The following is an 18,373-nucleotide window of genomic DNA, read 5'->3' as shown; positions in this document are numbered from 1 at the left end:
AACAAAACATTTCCCATTTTAATCAATGTCTGCTTTTTTATTGATATTGAACAATACTAGGATGCTTGATCACATGACACTTGACACGAGATACTGACGTATAGTTGAGTGTACTACTACTACTAATACTACTACTACCACCTATAATAATACATTTCATTTTAAGCGCCTTTCAAAGTTCTCAAGGACACTTTACAGTCACAGATAAACAGGTACTAAAATAAATACATAAAATACAATCACAAATAGAATACAATAAATAAAATACTATTATAAATAGAAACAAGAGAAAGAGCTACACAGAAAATGCAATTTTAAAGAGGTACAACATGCAGTTCTCATAGGATCCGTTAGGGGGCGGTAAGCCCTTTTGTGAACAATAGTTAAAAATCAGGGTCAGACGGAGAAGAAGAGTAGTCAGACTACAGTGAAGCAGAAGCGTCCATTTTCTGTTTGGACACCCGCGGCCATCTCTGAATCCGATTGAAAACAAGAAAATATCACATCGTCATGGGAGCCGTTCTGGGCTTGTGCTCCATGGCGAGTTGGGTACGTTTCACATTTATTATCGATCGCAAATGGACGTTATATAACGACGCCTTCGATTAGTGTTCGTTGTTGTTTTCGTCGTCCCCCCCTCCGCTTGTTTGGTGGCGTGACTGCGCAATCACAAACTCAAAGGCCGTGTTATGATTTTGACGATGATTCATAAATCACGACAACCTGGAAAATCGAGTCGTTATTCATGTTCTGTTGCTTGATTCGATCCATTTTTTGAGTAAATTGCTTTCCGTGTCGTGAACGGTAAAGACGCTTCGGCGATGACGTCAACAAAAACAAGCTGTCTAAGGTGCGCCTTTGCGACAGAGCGAAAACGTCAACAAGAGTCCACTATGAGCGTGCAGTGATACCTCAACTTACGAACTTCATTGATTCACAGAAAGTAAATGTGGGGAAGCTGAAAAGTTCGTCCGCCGAACATTTATTTCCCATAAGAAACCATTAAAAAATAGAATAATCCATTCCTAGGTCCCCATAAAACATACTTTTCGACTAAATAAGCCTTAAAATTACACAAGATATACCTTATTTTATGTATAATAAATGTGCTATTGTATTGTAATTAAAGAAACTACTGTATAATAAAGTTGTTTTGGATTGGATTGGATATGCCTTTATTAGTCTCACAGTGTTTTATTGACCTTTGTGACGGTCGTTGATGTAGTTGCCTCTTGATGATATCCGAGAGAAGTTGCCGTGCTTTCTCGGCGATAATACCCTCACTCACACTGTCCCCTGCTAGCTGCTTTTTATTAATCCAAATCAACAGAAGTTTTTCAAGCTCTTCTATTGCCTGAGACCCGTTGCTTCGACAACACAAAAACATCCTTAGCCACACGAAGCAATGGTCGAATTAGCGTACTGGTACCGGGACGCTAAGTCACACCTCGTTGGTGTTTTTTGATCTCCTTTTTGACCATCACTGTAAAGTGTCCTTGAGAGTTTCGAAAGGCGCTTATAAATGAAATGTATTCCGATTATTTTCCTTTGCTTCCTCTTCGGCTGAACACTAGCGTGTGGTGGGAAATTTTTTCGGTCCCATAATAGCAACAGTACTCTACTCGGTAGCAAACCACGTCTGCACTCAAAGAAAGGGGGTGTGGAAGACTAGCTGTGTGGTTTGGTTCGTCCACCGATAACTAGTTTGTATGCCAAGATTATATTCTCTTGAATTTAATGTTCGTAAGGCGAAAGGCTCGTGAGCTAAAGCGTCGGTTAGCCGAGGTATCACTGTATTATGTTTATCATGGCTTAATTGCAGTCGCCACAATTCCATGTGATCGACGTGCAGAAGAAACGTGAACTTGTCTCATCAATCTGGCTTCCGTCTCCTTGGTCTCCCTGGGCAGATCCCGTGTCTGTGCGGCAGCGCCCCCTGCCTGCTTTGTCGTTGCTGCCCCAGCGGAAATAACTCGACTGTGACGCGCCTGATTTACGCCTTCTTCCTTCTGCTGGGAGTGGCGGTCGCCTGCATCATGCTGATGCCCGGCATGGAGGAACATCTCAAGAAGGTCACAAAACAAACAACTTCAAGGATGACCCACACCATTTTTTTGGTTTCCTAACTGACATCAGAAATACGTTTGATAGCATCGAAAATAGCCAAAACACGCAGCTAGATAGCTAACAGATAGACAGTTAGCTCACTAGCAAGATAGCCATATAGCTAATAAATACCAGTTACAGAACCAGCCAGATAGCTAATAGACTGCAAACAGATAGCAAATTGGTAGCAAATAGATCACCAGCTAGGTAGCTAGTTAATATATAGCAAATAGATAGCTCGTAGCCAGCTAATAGATAGCAAATGGATATCAAATAGATATGTAGCTAGCGAGATAGCAAATAGCTAGCAAATGGATATAACTCATTCACTGCTAGACATGTGTGATAATAATAATAATAATAATAATAATAATAATAATAATAATAATAATAATAATAATAATAATAACAATACTTACACCTTCTTTATGCTTGTTTCCGCAATTGGCTGCGACACACAACGATTCTCCATCGCCTTATTTCTGTGGTTTTCCTTCTAATTTCGCCATCAACACGGTGTTTTCAGACGGAAAAAAAGTACCCAAAATGCATTGTGTGTGGCTTTCTCGTCACCAACTGGAAAAGAAGACTTCCTGAATATTCAGCGCGAGTCTTAAAAGGTCAAATCTAGCTTAGATGCTAGCTATATAATTTGTCAAATGCGCTCAGTCGAAGTCATTTGAAGTGATTTGACAACGATGGACGCAACTTGTCCGCAAGTGTCGGTTGTCCTTGAATGGGCGTGGCCGTGTGGACTAAGTGGTTGTCCGTTGGTGCGGTCCAGATTCCGGGCTTCTGCGAGGGAGGCGCGGGCTCGTCCATCCCCGGCGTGAAGGGCCACGTCAACTGCGACGTGCTGGTGGGCTACAAGGCGGTGTACCGCGTTTGCTTCGGCATGGCCGTCTTTTTCCTCGTCTTTTCGCTGCTCATGATGAAAGTGAAGAGCAGCCGAGACCCCCGAGCTGCGCTGCATAACGGGTGAATGGACGCTACGGACTTGAGCGGCCGCTAACGAGCACTCGCGGGCTCGCTGACGCGTTGACAGGACGCTTCTTTTTGCAGGTTTTGGTTCTTCAAGTTTGCGGCGGCTGTCGCTATCACCGTTGGATCTTTTTTCATCGCCGAGGGGCCATTTACCACCGGTAAGTTCTCTTTTCCGCGTCTTCACTGACAGAAAATGTGCTAAATAGCTATCTAGCTAGCGATTAGCTAGCTATCTATACATACAGCTGTCTGTCTATCTAGCTAGCTAGGTATCTATTATCTGGCTATACAACTGTCTGGCTATCTAGTTATCTATTAGATATCTAGCTAGCTATCTAGCTAGGTATCTATTATCTGTCTATACAGCGGTCTATCTAGCTAGCTAGCTAGGTATCTATTATCTGGCTATTCAGTTGTCTATCCAGTTATCTAGCTATCTATTAGCTAGGTATCTATTATCTGGCCATATAGCTATCTAGCTAGCTGTTTGCTATATATTATCTCTCTGGCTGGCTATATATTAGCTATCTGGCTAGCTATCTAGCTGGATAGCTATTAGTTATATATTAGCTAGCTTTCTATCTATTTGGGTTACATCCTGGTTGAGTGAACGCTGGTACGTGTGGCTGCCGCTGCTCACCCACAGACTGTGACTGAAAAGTGACCTTGAGAGTTTTGAAAGGCACTTATTTTATCTAGTATTATTATATCTATTATTATTATTATTATTATTATTATTATTAAAGCGCCGTAGAAACCAACATGCATGTGTATTGTATTTTGGCCAACTGCCCCCATTTCAAGCTCCGATAACTCCAGAGCCATATCATTTAGGAATTAGCTATTTTTTTGCTCATGAAAGAAGAGAGTGTAAGTTTTCTAACGCTGCATTGAATGTTGCTGTAGTCTGAAAACTCAAGATTGTTTGGGTGCTGCAATGTGAGTAAAAGTGACAAAAACCCTGGCACTGAAGTGGACACTTTTTTTGCACATTGTCTGGCAGTGAAGGAGTTAAATTGTGGTGATGGTGTTTTTTTGTTTGTTTGTTGTTGTTTTTCAGTGTGGTTCTACGTGGGAATGGCGGGCGCCTTCTGCTTCATCCTCATCCAGTTGGTTTTGCTGATTGACTTTGCGCATTCCTGGAACGAGTCGTGGGTGGAGAAGATGGAGGAGGGCAATTCCCGCTGCTGGTACGCAGGTACGGACCGCGCTAGCCGGAAGGTCGCCGCTAACCGGTCGCCGCTAACCGGCCGCCGCGTTTGCAGCCCTGCTGTCGGTCACGGCCCTCAACTACGTGTTGTCGGCGGCGGCGGTGGTTCTGTTCTTCGTGTTCTACACCCACTCGGACGCTTGCGCGGAGAACAAGGCCTTCATTAGCGTCAACATGTTGCTGTGCCTGGCGGCCTCGGTGCTTTCCGTCCTGCCTCAAATCCAGGAGTCCCAGCCCAGATCGGGCCTGCTGCAGTCCTCCCTGGTCACCCTGTACACCATGTACTTGACCTGGTCCGCCATGACAAACGAGCCCGGTAAGAACCGGGGGCACACTTTAGCGCATTGCTAACATGTTAGCGTTTACACTCCCGGCACGGGTCATTGTTTGTTTCACCCCGTCAGGTTTGTTTCGTCTCGTTATGTTTTACTCGTGGTTTTGTTTGTTACTTTGGACCTTTGGAAAAAACGACCATGTATAGGAAGGCGTTTTTAGGCCCCAAAAAACGAGCATGTATTGTAAGGCGTTCTCGGGGTACCTGCGTTGATTGACAGCTGCTGCTTGACGCTGTTCGTTTCCTGTCCACAGACAGGAAGTGCAACCCGAGCCTGCTGGGGATCATCGGGCTGAACGCCACCACGCCCGCGTCCGAGGACCACGCCGTCCAATGGTGGGACGCCCAAGGCCTCGTGGGTTTGATCCTCTTCCTCCTCTGCGTCCTCTACTCCAGGTACACAAAGTAGCGGACGGGGTCTTGAAAATGGACGTCCACGTCCCCGGTTTCTGAGGTGCGTCCGTGTCTCTGTCGTCCCGCAGCATCCGCAACTCCTCCAACGCCCAGGTCAACAAGCTAACCCTGACCGGCGACGAGTCGGCCCTGATCCGAGACGGGGGTCGCGCCGAGAGCCTGGACGAGGACGGCGAGGCCAACCGCGCCGTGGACAACGAGAAGGAAGGTGTCACCTACTCGTATTCCTTCTTTCATTTCATGCTCTTCCTGGCTTCGCTCTACATCATGATGACGCTCACCAACTGGTACAGGTCAGCGACGCCTCCGCTCTAGGACGCGCGTCGGGATTCGTCGTTGCTGAAATCCGCCCCGATTTTTGTCTTGCAGCCCCGATTCCAACTACGAAGCCATGACCAGTAAGTGGCCCTCGGTGTGGGTCAAGGTCTCCTCCAGCTGGATCTGCATCGCTCTCTACGTGTGGACTCTGGTGGCTCCGCTGGTCCTGGTCAATAGGGACTTTGACTGAAAGCGCCGCCTCTTTTGACATTGTCGTCCCGCTCTTTGGTCAATCTGTTTTGAAAACCGTTTTGTTTTTGTGCATTCCAACCCTGAGCTACGAAGCCCGTTGTAGTCATTGCTGTTGTACATACCTGACTCGAGTATTTCTCGGGTGCGTTTGATTTCAACTCTTGCATGCTTTTTTTTTTGTTCTCCTCGTTTGAAAACGTTCGGTGACGCCTCCTCAAGACGAACAAGTTTAACCTTGCAATCTGTGTACTGTTACATTTCTGTGGATAATAAAGATGGAAGTTAAGTCGTTGCTGCCGCGCTGCAAGAGCAAGTTTTTTTGCAAACATCCCACAAGGTACATGATCGCGCCGTCCCAAAGATTTTGCAAAGTTGACCAGCGTCATCCCAAAAATGACGACGTATGGGAAGGCGCTTTTAGTTTTGTTTTAGTCAGGTGTTTTTCGGCACAAAAAAAAACACTAGCTTAGCTGTAAAAAACGACCAAGTATAGTAAGGTGCTTTTAGCCAAAAAAACGACCATGTATAGCAAGGCGTTTTTAGTCGAAAAAAAAACGACCATGTAAAGTAAGGCGTTTTTAGCCAAATATAACCGGTGACTTGTCTTCTTGTCGCTGAAAGGGGGCGGAAGTGAACAATCGTCGCTATATTTTTATAGCGTCGAAGTAGACTTTGCATTTCCGCATTTGTTGCTCACCTAAATTAGCGTTTCGAACCAGTTAGTTTTGTTTGCGCCATCAATCGAATAAAAGTCACAGTAAGTCTTGAAACAATGTTCCAAACGTGGCTTTTAATTTGAAAGCGTACGAATATAACCGGTGACTTGTCTTCTTCTCGCCGACAGAGGGCGGAAGTGGACAATCGTCGCTATTTTATTGCGTCGAAGTAGACTGCATTTCCGCATTAGCTTTAGTGGCTAATCACGGGCAGGCTCGCCGGATGACAGGACAAGATGTCTGCCACAGACGACGATACTGAACTGAGGGATCTCCTCATCCAAAACTTGGAGAACAACGGAGTTCTAAACAAGCTCAAGGTTAACAAAAAAAGTTGATTTCGCTTCTCATTTCATCGTCGCCTTCGCGTCGCATTTTAGCATGACACGCCAAGCTAAAGTGGAAAACATCCCGGGCCAGTTCACAGCCCAAAGTTTAATCATCAAACACATTAAAATGCTTCTGTCTTTATTGTATGTTTTTTTTTATCTTCAAAAAGCCTCACGTTGACGTACATGTAAAGTTATTCATCAGTTGACGTCTCATTCGGCAGAATAACACATTAAATAGGGACGTGACAAAAATTTTCAATAATCGCCACACATTTTCTAACAGCATATTAAAGTGCATTTAAATAGCTTTCGAATGAGGTATATATTATTGTTCTATGACAAATAATAAGAAAATAATGGCATTTTTAATTTTGGAAATATGAGGGGATGAAAATCTGTGACACTTCTTTATTACAGTTTAAACTATCATAACATAACTTTCTTAATTTTTGGCAGAGCTTAACGATTAAGGGACCATTGGAAAGCTTTTGAAATCCTAAATAAGAACAGAAAAACACAAGAAAAGATTCCAAATATAAATGAGCAAATATCACCGATCGAATGCAGGCAGATTTTCCTCAGAAATCCAAAATGGCTGTCACTGAATACCAGGAAAGAAAATTGCGAGCTCTAGAAATATATATGCCAATGCTTCTTTTTTCTTGTAATTTTGGCAATTATTGAAGAAAATAAAATGGTGTTAATTACAATGATAATACTAAACAACATTTATTTTTCTAGGCAAGGCAATCGAGACACATTTTTTTGCAAGATCATCATCAAACCAAATTGACAAAAGATGAATGATAAATGGCGTTGTTTGCTTTCTTGCAGGCAGAGATGAGGGCAGCAGTCTTCCTGGCCTTGGAGGAGCAGGACCGACTGGAGGTGATGGCTGACTTTCATCCTCCTGCATCGGCGGCCATTTTGTGCTCCTGGCCTTTATTCGTGCTGTGTTTGTCTTGCGCCTTCAGAACAAGACGCCACTGGTCAATGAAAACCTGAAGAAATGTCTCGACACCAAAGACGGTCGGTCAGCTTCCCCCCGGACGGCTGTCTTCTTCTGTTTCTTTATCTTCACGTCCGGTCACTGGACTCCACGGAATGCGTTCTGATGAAAACGCTGCACGTTTGTTTCTGCAGGTCGTCTGGTGGCCAGTCTCATCGTGGACTTCATGCGTGTGTTTCACCTGGACTTCAGCCTCGCGGTGTTCCAGCCAGAAATAAACACGGTAAGATTCCGCTTCCATCTAGTAGTGCTGCTTTGATGGAAATCTGCTGATGTGGTGTCACATGATCCTGCACTTCGAGGATAACCGACACCATTTTTTTTGTTTCCTAACTGACATCAGAAAAACGTTTTATCGCATCTAAAATAGCCAAAACACCAAGAAAAAGTGTCCCAAAACTGCCACAAAACGAGCTCGGAACTGGCGATATTCAGAAGGTCCCGCCTCCTTGTTCGTGATGTCACGCCAGGATACTCCTTCACAAACTGCCTTGCTCCAGAATCAAAACAATGGCTTCAGAGAGTTCAGATTCGGAGAATAATAATCATAATAACAATAATACATTTCATTTCTAAGCGCCTTTCAAAACTCTCAAGGTCACTTTACAGTCGCAGGATAAGTTTTTTTTCTGTGGGTGAGCAGCGGCAGCCACACGCGCCAGCGTTCACTCAACCCCGAAGTAACTAACTTCACCTAGCTAGTGAATATATGGCTAATAGCTCGTGAATAGATAGCTAATAGCTAGCGAATAGGTAGCTATTGGCCAGCGAATAAATAGCTATTAGCCAGTGAATAGATAGCTATTAGCTAGCGAACTAATACAAATGCAAGCTTGTGAGGCAGATGTTGCAATCGCTTAAAGAAGCCCTTCTGTATCAATTCCAGCCGTCTGGAGTCCAATGTAGCGCCCAGAAAATGCACAAGATGGCGCCCAAGCTCCATTGGAAATGGGCTGATTTGTCTGCTGGGAATTTGTGTCAACTAGTATCAAATAGTAGTCTTGGTGCAACACACAACGGTTCACCATCACATATTTACGTGTTTTCCTTCTAATTTCCTGTCTTAGCATCTGAGTGTCCTGGACAGTCGGGAGCTTCTGTGCGGGGAGCTGGGCTTCTCAAAGGCGGAGCTTAACGCAAACTCGCCAGTGCTTCTGGAGCTGATTCGACGAGGGAAACCCAAGTCCTCATCCATCCTGGTCGCTGAGGTCTTAGCACACCGGCATCTTCTGTTGTTCTGTGGGTGGCGAAAGTATGGAATGAACGCCATTTGTTCTTTTAGGCGGCGTCGCGGAAGGAGAGCATCGGGGTGGACAAGGTCGGTAACCTTCATGTCGCACTTTCCGAAGGCGCGGGATCGCTAACGTGCGGCGTTTCCGCGAGTAGGACGCGGCGGCCGAGTCGGGGCTCGAGAAGCTCCTCCAGCAGCCACGCGTCTCGCTGGAGGACTCGGAGGGGGAGCTTCACGTGGACCGGGAAGAACAGGAAGATTTCGACTCCTTTTTTGATGACCCCTTGCCTCCACCCCAAAAGACTTACGGATTGTAAGGAGCCAAGCGGCCTCTCCAAATTGACGGAGATACGTTGACTTTTTTGCCCATATTTGAAATGTGTGGACGTTGTAGGCAGCCGCTGGATGACAAAAGCCAACATAGTCCAGTTGTGGAGACTGTGGAGTCGCAAGGAGAAGGAAAAGAAAGTGCATCCAAAAAGAACGGTGCGTCACTTTTTATCTTTCCGTGAAGATCCGGAATCCGTTCTGCTAGCTAGCTAACTTTCTATCGACAGTGATACCTCGGCATACGAACTGTTTTCGGGATACACGCTGTTTTGGTCCTCTATTCCCCGACCCCTGGTCTTCGGTTAAAGCCGCGTGATTGGTCAAGAACGCAGCAGTGAGGGAAGGTGGTTTAAACATTAAAGAGACAAGAAGACCACAGAGAGAGAGTGAGAAAATGGATTTGAAAACGGTGAAATTTGGACTCGTTTCAACTTTGATAGTTCAAAAGCAGAGTGTAGACTGCAAGGTTAAAATGTCCCATCAATCAGGCTTCACAAATAACCCGCACAAGCCATCTGTATCACATCTGTATCTGCATCACCTGATGCAAAAAGCTATCAACCCAGCTAAACGGAACACAATTGATGAGGAACTAGGTAAAATGATGGCAAAGAATGCACCTACAAGGGATCATTCCTCAAGATGGAGAAAGAAGAAGGCTATGTTCCTCATCGAGTGTTTAATGCTGATGAAAGCGGCCACTCCATTCCATCAAGCCATCAAAGACCATCACAAAGGTCAATAAAACTACTTTATTATACTGTACAGTTTATTTATTTAATTATAATACCATAGCAAATTTATTATACATAAAATAAGGTATATTTTGTGTCGTTATAAGGCTTAGAAAATTATAAAATGATGTTTTATGGGGACCTGGGAACGGATTATTCTCATTTTAATGGTTTCCTATGGGAAATTAGTTTTTGGGATACACACTTTTCACCTTACACACACTGTCTGGGACCAATTAAGTTCGTAAGCCAAGGTATCACTGTATTTCAGTTATTCCGGGTTGAGTCAACGCTGGCGCATGTGGCTGCCGCATGTGGCTGCCGCTGCTCACCCGCTGAAAAACTGATCCTGTGACTGTAAATTGACCTTGAGCGTTTTGAAAGACGCTTAGAAATGAAATGTATTATTATGATGATGATTCTTACTCGACCGCCATCTTGGACTTGTGCGTGTCTCCGCGTTAGTGTTTTTGTCTTTGTCATGTGTGTTGATAGGCGAACATTCGGGAATTGTTCCCACGTCGAAAAAGAAATCATCGGAAGGGGACAAGCTTCCCAGAAGAGGGGACCTGAGCTCCTTGCTTCGTTTAGGTAGCTTCCAAATCTACTCCATGATGATTGCTTATGACCGCGACAATGAGCAAGCAGGTTCATATTTAGCTAGCTAGCTATTAGCCCTCTATCTAGCTTGCTATCTATTGGCTATATAGCTAGCTACCTAGCTTTTTGAGTCAGGAAACATATTAACTGGCTATCTATTATCTATCTATCTTGCTTGCCATCTATTAGCTATATACTATGTATTAGCCATATACTATCTATCTGCTATCTGCCTAGCTAGCTATGTAGCTGGCTATTTATCCATTTGCTATCTATTTGCTATCTGTCTGTCTAGCTGGCTATTTATCCATTTGCTATCTAGTTGCTATCTGGCTATCTAGCTTGCTATGTAGCTGTCTATTTATCCATTTGCTATCGATTTGCTATCTGTCTAGCTAGCTATGTAGCTGGCTATTTATTAGCTATATGGCTGTCTAGCTAGTTAGTTATTATTATTAGTTATAGTTATTATTATTAATTCAATTATTAATGATTAATTTTTCCCCCGCACAAGTTGACAACGACCATGAGTCCGACGATTTCAACAGGTAGGACAAGACCGTCTTCCGTCCGGGAGTTTTTGCTTGTGCGTCTTTTTTGCCGATGCGCCGTCCGTCTTTTTCAGCCAACGCTCCGACTTGAACAAGAGCGAAGTGATCAGCAGCGAAGAGATCGAGGAAGTCTTCATCGAGGGGCCCGAAGACAGCGACAAGGTCCGCGGCGCCGAACGGGGGCAACTCTCGTTCGTCTTTTCTAATATGTCCCTGCCGTGTCTGTCTCGGCAATGCAGCTGGAGGACACTGTGGACGTAAGCGTCTCCCAGCCTAGCGTGAGCGTGGGGGCAGATTACATGGAGGAAGTGGCCTGACGTTGCCGCTGTGCGCCACTTCCTGTTCTTCTCGTCGACGCTTTGAGTGAGACAGATTTTTTTTTGTCCTCTTCCACACCCCATTTTTGTCACCGCGCACACAACCAACTTCTTAATACTCATGTGACACAACACAAAAGACATATAGCTTTTCTGGCTATCTATTAGCTAAATAGCTATTTTGCTAATTTGTAACAGATCATGAGACAGAATGAACTTAACACAACTAGCTATCTAGGTAGCTATCTATTAGCCAGCTAGCTTTCTATCTATTTGAGTTACTTCCGGGTTGAGTGAACCCTGGCGCATGTGGCTGCCGCTGCTCACCCACAGAAAAACTTAACCTCTGACTGTAACGTGACCTTGAGAGTTTTGAAAGGCGCTTAGAAATGAAATGTATTATTATTATTATTAATTAGCATTTCAAAACAGTTTTATTTTGAAAGGTGCATAATTGACATTGATGCCAAGATCGCTAGCAAAACTTAGCTTGTTGGACGTGAGTGAGCTTAAATTGATTTTTATGGCTTGAAACTAGACGAGATAAGGTGAAGCGTTTTGATTTGAAAAACAAATGTTTCCGCTGAACTCAAGTCGCAAAACCACTTCCTGTCCCATCACAATAAAATAACCATCACCCAAATGCTTTGTGAGTGAGCTTATATTGATTTTTATGGCTTGAAACTAGACAAAATAAGTTGAAGCGTTTTGATTTAATCAACAAAAATTTTCGGTAAACTCAAGTCGCAAAATCACTTCCTGTCCCGTCACAATAAAAGAACCATGACCCAAATGCTTCAAATGTACTTTTATTGCCCAAAGAATCAAAAAGTGCACGTTAGTGACAAGGAAATATTTATATCACACACTCACCACACCATTTTTGACATTTTTAAAGATTAAAAACTATAAAATAAAATAAAAAGAGTGAGAGAGAGAGAGATAATCCCACGGGATTTGTGCTCCGATGTACTCACGACGACAGTTCCCATCCGGCTCAAGTGGTCCTAAACATTTCACAAAAGCGCCTGACCACTGTTGAAGTGTCGAGAACCACTGGAGCCGGCCGGGTGGCACCCAAGCAGGCAGTGGGGGGGTCCGGGGGGACCCCAAACGGGGTCGGACGGACCCTAGCTAGCCATCGCTCCTCGTTGGCTTAATGCCTGCCCCCCCATCTGGCTTCTCCTTTTTATACCAGATCGGGAGCCAGCGAGCCGGTGCGACTGGTCGCGCCGGGCGGTCCGCATGTGAACCGGACCGTCCTGCTCCGCTTGTTACTCGCGACTACTTCGACTTGCCGTGACGACCCACCCGTTAGAAGGAATTTGTTGTAACGACTGGCGCCAAATCGCCCCCCCGACACCCATATGTCACCAGGCAGTCAGGAGACTCAACTCCCTCAAAGCCCTGCCCCCCCTGCCCCTTCCCACTGCCACACTCACCGAACTCTGAGGACACGCTGCACGCTGGGTCCGAGAGGACATTAATTTCATATGTGCTGTATGTCATGCGTATTAGCATATTTGACTTTGCGGGTGACCAGTCCATTAGCACGGGAATGGTCGCCTTGAGTGGCGAGTGGTCATTTGCCTCTGACTTTGGCATCCTGTCTCGAACATTTTGGGAAAATGCGCTCTGATTGGCTGACGACGTCTTGAGTTGTTGCTGCCTTGAGATGCGACTTCAAATCCGCCCTTGGCCACGCTCGTATCTCAAATCATCTTTCACCATATGTAAATAATAATTATACATTTCATTACTAAGCGTCACAGGATCCGTTTTTTTTTCTGTGGGTGAGCAGCGGCTGCCACACGCGCCAACGTTCACTCAACCCGGAAGTAACTCAAATAGATAGAAAGCTAGCTAGCTAATAGAGAGCCAATGGATAGCGAACCAGACAGCTAGATAGCTAGACAGCTAATAGATAGCTAAATAGCTAATCAACTGCTCACATAAATCCAGTTGTCTCGTCAGGAGGGTGATGCTATGAAATAGGCATTTAGTGTGACGATTTCTTGATTTATTTATCGAGCTATCTAGCTAGCTATCTCGCTAGCCATTTATTTGCTATCTAGCTCCCTGGCCGGCTATCTAGCTGGCTATCTATTAGCTATATAGCTAGCTAGCTGGGTGGCTAGCTATTAGCTATTTATTGGCTAGCCAGCTAGCTTTCTATCTATTTGAGTTACTTCCGGGTTGAGTGAATGCTGGCGAATGTGGCTGCCGCTAGCTCGCTATTTGCTATCTATTTGCAGTTTAGCTCCCTGGCCGGCTATCTGGCTAGCTAGCTATTAGCTACATAGCGATATAGCTGGCTGGCTAACTATCTAGCTGGCTATTTATTAGCCATCTGTTGGCTAGCTAGATAGCTATTATGATGTATTTATTGATTTATTTATTTGTTCTTTATTCTGCCATGTTGGTACTGCCTTGACAATAGTTGACGGTTTCCTGATTGGCCAACTCCAAGTCACAGTTTGAGAATGGACGTTGGCGACCATTCATTCCCCTTTTGGCATGAGCTGGGTTTGTCGCCAGCGAATGCACGCGGTACTTTTTCTTTTTGAGGCTCCTCTTTTGAGACTCTTCTTTTGTCTGTTTTTTTGTTGAAAGGACTCGACTCCCAGGTGACAGGAAGCGCATTCCGACCAGCTGCTCTTTATCGGGGTAACCATGGCGACCGCCTTTGCAACACGCCACCGAAGCCGCGTGCGTGTGTGTCACGGCGACGCTTAAGAATGTCACCTGACTTCATTCTGGTACTGGGTGTGTGGATGTGACGGTAGGTCAAAGGTCAATGTGCTGGCAACTGGTGAAGGGGGGGGCGGGACATGCCACGGCGCTCTTATCCAATCAGAGGTAGAGCAACTGGGCGACTTTGTCATTTGGTTTTTTTTTGTTTTTGTACATATTTTCAGCAATTTATTTTTCTTTTCCATTTTCAAGTGAAATTGAAATGCCGTCACATGACTTGAAGTCTGTAAATAAACCCAATGATTGGTTTAAAGTTGTGTCATAAATAATTGCTTGTTTTTAATGTCAGCACTTTTATTTAAAAATAATAATCATCATCATCATAATACATTTTATTTCTCGGCGCCTTTCAATACTCTCGAGGTCACTTTACGGTCACAGGATCAGTTTTTTCTGTGGGTGAGCAGCGGCAGCCACACGCGCCAGCGTTCACTCAACCCGGAAGTAACTCAAATAGATAGAAAGTTAGCTAGCTAGCCAATAGATAGCAAATAGGTAGATAACTAATAGATAGCAACTTGAGCCAGCGTTCACTCAACTCGGAATAACAAATAGATTTAAAGTAAACTTCTTTTCAGTCATCCATTTTCTTTTTTTTCTTCTTCCTGATTCGCTGACCCTCTGTAAACAAACACACACACACAAACTGGTCAATGATTGACACAAGTGGACGTCTCGTCGGGTAAGACGCCGCCACGTTGCTTTTTTGTCGTCTTTGCATGCATTTTGTTCCGATTGCTTGTTCAGCAATGGCTCGGAATCGATTGATTGTGATCAATTGCGTGGAATTCATGACACGTTGACGCTGCGCTGTCCAAAGGTCGTCCGCTCCTTGTCTGCTAACAGCTAGCATGCTATCCATTTGCTGTCAATGAGTTACATTAGCAAAAAAAATGGCGGATGTGTGTATGGGGGGGGGGTCATGTATGGTCATAAGATGCTGTTGTCTACCCACCCCCCCCCCCCCTTTTTTTTTTTTTTCTTCTTCACCCTGTCAGCCATGTTGAGCCTTTGGCGTCACCCGACGGCGTCTCGTCGCTTTGGAGGTCGCCGCCTCATCGCAACGTTGATCTCCGGAAAGCAAACGTCCAAGTAGGTGCGCGTTTTAGCCCAGTGCTACTAGTTTTCCTCGATGCGTCAGCGCCATTTTGCTCCATGTCTTCAGATTAGTGAGGGAGCGCCTGAAGAAGGAGGTGGACCAGATGAAGATGTCCAACTTGGTCCCCGGTTTGCTCGTTTTACAGGTTACCCTCAAACCCCGCCCACTTTCAGGTGACATCATCGCCTCAAGTCTTCACTTTTGGCGTGCGTGCGTATTTGTACGTCCAGGTGGGCGATCGAGAAGATTCCAACTTGTACATCAGCAGTAAGATGAAAGCTGCAGCCGAGGTGAATATAACAATCATCATAATAATCATCATAATATTACATTTCATTTATAAGCACCTTTCAAAACTTTCAAGGACACTTTAATAGCGATCTAACTATCTAGATGGCTATCTAGCTAGCTATCTATTTGCTGTCTATTAGCGATCTGACTAATTAGCTGGTTCTCTAGCTAGCTAGCTATTCGCTATCTATTTTTTTTTCTGCGGGTGAGCAGCGGCAGCCACACGCGCCAGCGTTCACTCAACCCGCAAGTGAAGTAGTAGTAGAAGGAGTACAAGACATACAAGTAGGAAAAGTAGCAGAAGTAGTAGAAGTACAAGGAGTACAAGAAGTACAAGTAGTAGAAGTAGCAGAAGTAGAAATAGAAGTAGAGGATGTATTAGTAGAAGTAGAAGAAATAGAAGTAGAAGTAGAGGAATACAAGCCTTCCTTTGTCTCTCATTTGATTGGTCCGAATCCTGGTCCACAAGTGTGTGTGTATATATGTGTGTGTGTGTGTGTGTGTGTGTGTGTCCATCCAGGTGGGCATCGAAGCAACACACGTGAGGTTACCCAACACGGCGACGCAAGATGAGGTAGGCGGACATCATCATCATCATCATCATCATCATCATCATCGTACAGTCAACGTGGTTCCAAATGCCGATTCTGGTAACCTAGCAACCCCCGCTCAGGTGCTGCAGGCCATCGCCGCCGTCAACGAGGACGCGTCCGTGCACGGCCTCATCGTGCAGCTTCCCCTGGATTCCGTCAACCGCATGGACGTGGAGATGGTCACCAACGCCGTCTCGCCGCTCAAAGACGTGGACGGGTCAGAAACGGCAAAATTTGCTGTCATCGACGGCGTCGTGACCTTTTGACCTTTGCTGTAGTCTGAGTTGCATCAATGCCGGGAAGCTTTCTCGCGGGGACTTGAACGGCTGCTTCATTCCCTGCACCCCCAACGGATGCATGGAGCTCATCAGACAGACAGGTGTCTCTCTCTCTCTCTCACACACAGCTGTCAATCAAAGGACAACTGGACAACAATTTCTTGACAGCTCATAGCAAATAGATAGCTAGCTTGATCCTTAGCGAGATAGATAGACAGCTAGATAGCTAATAGCTAGCGAGATAGATAATCTAGACAGCTAGATAGCAAAGAGATATCTAGCTTGATATCTAGCAAGATGGATAGACAGCTGGATAGCTAATAGATAGCTAGCGAGATAGATAAACAGCTGGATAGCAAATAGAGAGCTAGGGAGATAGACAGCTGGATTGCTAATAGGTAGCAAATAGATACCTAGCTTGATAGATAGCTGGATTGCTAAGAGCAAATAGCCAGCGAGCGAGATAGACAGCTGGATTGCTAATAGATAGCAAATAGACAGCTAGCGAGATAGCTAGTGAGATAGACAGCTAGCTTGATAGATAGTGAGCGAGCTAGCTAGCGAGTTAGATAAACAGCTGGATAGCTAGATAAATAAAAAATTTAGTGAAGAGAGGAAAAAAGAAAGAAGAATAAAGTCAAGAGAAAAGACCCAAAAAACGATGCTACAAAAATCCAAATCTCACCACGTCCTCGAGGATTCACGCTGATTTTGTGCGGGTGCGCAGGTGTGAGCGTCGCCGGCAAGCACGCGGTGGTGATCGGTCGCAGCAAAATTGTGGGCGCCCCCATGCACGACCTGCTGTTGTGGAATCACGCCACCGTCACCACCTGTCACTCAAAGACACGTGACATCGCTACGCAGGTGCGCTCCATTCGCTGCCATTCCTCAATCGTTTTTATTTCTTGCTTGGGTGCCGATAAAGCGCTGGTCAGACCTCTGCAAATGTTTTTTTTTCCCCCTCTACGAGGTGGCAGCATTTCCCTTTGTTCCATGTTAGCGCTTTGTTGCAGCTTCCGCTGTTGTTAAAATGCGATATAAATAAATCAACATGTATTTTGTACAGGTGCCCCCATTTCAAGCTCATATAACTTGTCTAACATATAACTTGGTATCAATGAGGAAGATGATGTCATGCTAACGGTTGCGTTTTCCGTTTTTTTTTTTAGGTGAGCGGGGCGGACATTGTGGTGGTTGGGGCGGGGCGAGCGGAGATGGTCCGAGGCGATTGGCTGAAGGAGGGCTGCGTGCTCATCGACTGCGGCATCAATCACGTGTCAGGTGAGCGCTCGCTGATGTGATGGCGCCACCGCCAGGGGGCGTGTCTTGGGCTGTGACATCATCACGGCGCGGTAACGGTTCACTTTTTCTAGCGTATTATATAATAATAATAATCCATTTCATTTGTAAGCGCCTTTCAAAACTCAAGGTCACTTTACAGTCACAGGATAACTTTTTCTGTGGGTGAGCGGCGGCAGCCACACGCGCCAGCGTTCACTCAAATAAATCAAAAGCTAGCTAGCTATTAGCTAGCCGACAGATAGCCAGCCAGCTAATGTAATGTTCAATCATCAGACGCCAGCAAGCCGGGCGGCAAGCGCGTGGTGGGCGACGTGCACTTCGCCTCGGCCCATCGGCGAGCCGGGTTCATCACGCCCGTGCCGGGCGGCGTGGGCCCCATGACGGTGGCCATGTTGATGCAGGTGGGTCGTGACCCCGAGCGCCGGAGAAAATGCGCAAACGCCAATGACGCTTTTTTTATTTCTCTTTGCTTTGAGCGCAGAACACGGTGCTCAGCGCCCGCCGCCTTTTCGCCAACGCCGCCGGACGCTGCGCCTGATCCCGCATCGGAAGCCTCAAACCCAGAACCTTCTCGTTGCAAGGCAGGCTGTTACCCACTAAGCAATCCTCGCATTTCAAAATAAAATAATCATCCATTTCATTAATAAGCGCCTTTCAAATCTCTCAAGGTCACTTTAC

At 45.4% G+C, this 18,373-nt stretch overlaps 3 protein-coding genes across 4 annotated transcripts; all 3 read left to right on the top strand.

Moving 5' to 3' along the window:
• Positions 1–412: 412 nt before the first annotated feature.
• Positions 413–5,850, top strand: serinc1 (serine incorporator 1). Its single transcript, XM_089021606.1, has 9 exons — positions 413–549; positions 1,911–2,072; positions 2,891–3,084; positions 3,169–3,248; positions 4,151–4,288; positions 4,356–4,616; positions 4,889–5,030; positions 5,117–5,341; positions 5,418–5,850. The coding sequence occupies exons 1-9, from the start codon at positions 511–513 to the stop codon at positions 5,554–5,556; spliced, it is 1,380 nt and encodes a 459-aa protein (XP_088877732.1). The 5' UTR covers positions 413–510; the 3' UTR covers positions 5,557–5,850.
• Positions 5,851–6,438: 588 nt separating this feature from the next.
• Positions 6,439–14,385, top strand: cep43 (centrosomal protein 43). Its single transcript, XM_089021608.1, has 13 exons — positions 6,439–6,594; positions 7,441–7,494; positions 7,581–7,635; positions 7,750–7,838; positions 8,683–8,823; positions 8,898–8,933; positions 9,002–9,159; positions 9,241–9,332; positions 10,406–10,501; positions 11,025–11,058; positions 11,136–11,223; positions 11,301–11,424; positions 13,992–14,385. The coding sequence occupies exons 1-12, from the start codon at positions 6,511–6,513 to the stop codon at positions 11,376–11,378; spliced, it is 1,005 nt and encodes a 334-aa protein (XP_088877734.1). The 5' UTR covers positions 6,439–6,510; the 3' UTR covers positions 11,379–11,424; positions 13,992–14,385.
• Positions 14,018–18,342, top strand: LOC148883420 (C-1-tetrahydrofolate synthase, cytoplasmic-like). Of its 2 annotated transcripts, none has more exons than XM_089021610.1 (11): positions 14,018–14,160; positions 15,131–15,224; positions 15,298–15,376; positions 15,462–15,521; positions 16,043–16,096; positions 16,196–16,332; positions 16,394–16,494; positions 17,121–17,257; positions 17,563–17,674; positions 17,969–18,096; positions 18,177–18,342. In XM_089021610.1, the coding sequence occupies exons 2-11, from the start codon at positions 15,133–15,135 to the stop codon at positions 18,231–18,233; spliced, it is 957 nt and encodes a 318-aa protein (XP_088877736.1). In that variant the 5' UTR covers positions 14,018–14,160; positions 15,131–15,132; the 3' UTR covers positions 18,234–18,342. The 2 variants fall into 2 exon arrangements, with proteins under 2 accessions (XP_088877736.1, XP_088877735.1); XM_089021609.1 differs by lacking the exon at positions 14,018–14,160 and adding an exon at positions 14,525–14,814.
• The last annotated feature ends 31 nt before the right edge of the window (positions 18,343–18,373 follow it).

Source organism: Hippocampus bargibanti, linkage group LG19 (genome assembly GCF_051943395.1).
Source record: "Hippocampus bargibanti isolate YZ-2025 linkage group LG19, ASM5194339v1, whole genome shotgun sequence".
Lineage (NCBI taxonomy): Eukaryota > Metazoa > Chordata > Actinopteri > Syngnathiformes > Syngnathidae > Hippocampus > Hippocampus bargibanti.
Note: the sequence above shows the minus strand (reverse complement) of the source record. Positions and strands in the feature narration are given on the sequence as shown.

Bases quoted from the DNA above. Each gene is read 5' to 3' on its own strand.
- LOC148883420 (XM_089021610.1), top strand. From the start codon at position 15,133: ATGTTGAGCCTTTGGCGTCACCCGACGGCGTCTCGTCGCTTTGGAGGT. The intron at 15,225-15,297 runs GTAGGTGCGCGT...CCATGTCTTCAG, and splicing joins TCCGGAAAGCAAACGTCCAA to ATTAGTGAGGGAGCGCCTGA. The intron at 18,097-18,176 runs GTGGGTCGTGAC...CTTTGAGCGCAG, and splicing joins CGGTGGCCATGTTGATGCAG to AACACGGTGCTCAGCGCCCG.
- cep43 (XM_089021608.1), top strand. From the start codon at position 6,511: ATGTCTGCCACAGACGACGATACTGAACTGAGGGATCTCCTCATCCAA. The intron at 7,495-7,580 runs GTGATGGCTGAC...TTGCGCCTTCAG, and splicing joins AGGAGCAGGACCGACTGGAG to AACAAGACGCCACTGGTCAA. The intron at 9,160-9,240 runs GTAAGGAGCCAA...TGGACGTTGTAG, and splicing joins CCCCAAAAGACTTACGGATT to GCAGCCGCTGGATGACAAAA.
- serinc1 (XM_089021606.1), top strand. From the start codon at position 511: ATGGGAGCCGTTCTGGGCTTGTGCTCCATGGCGAGTTGG. The intron at 4,289-4,355 runs GTACGGACCGCG...CCGCGTTTGCAG, and splicing joins TTCCCGCTGCTGGTACGCAG to CCCTGCTGTCGGTCACGGCC. The intron at 4,617-4,888 runs GTAAGAACCGGG...TCCTGTCCACAG, and splicing joins CGCCATGACAAACGAGCCCG to ACAGGAAGTGCAACCCGAGC.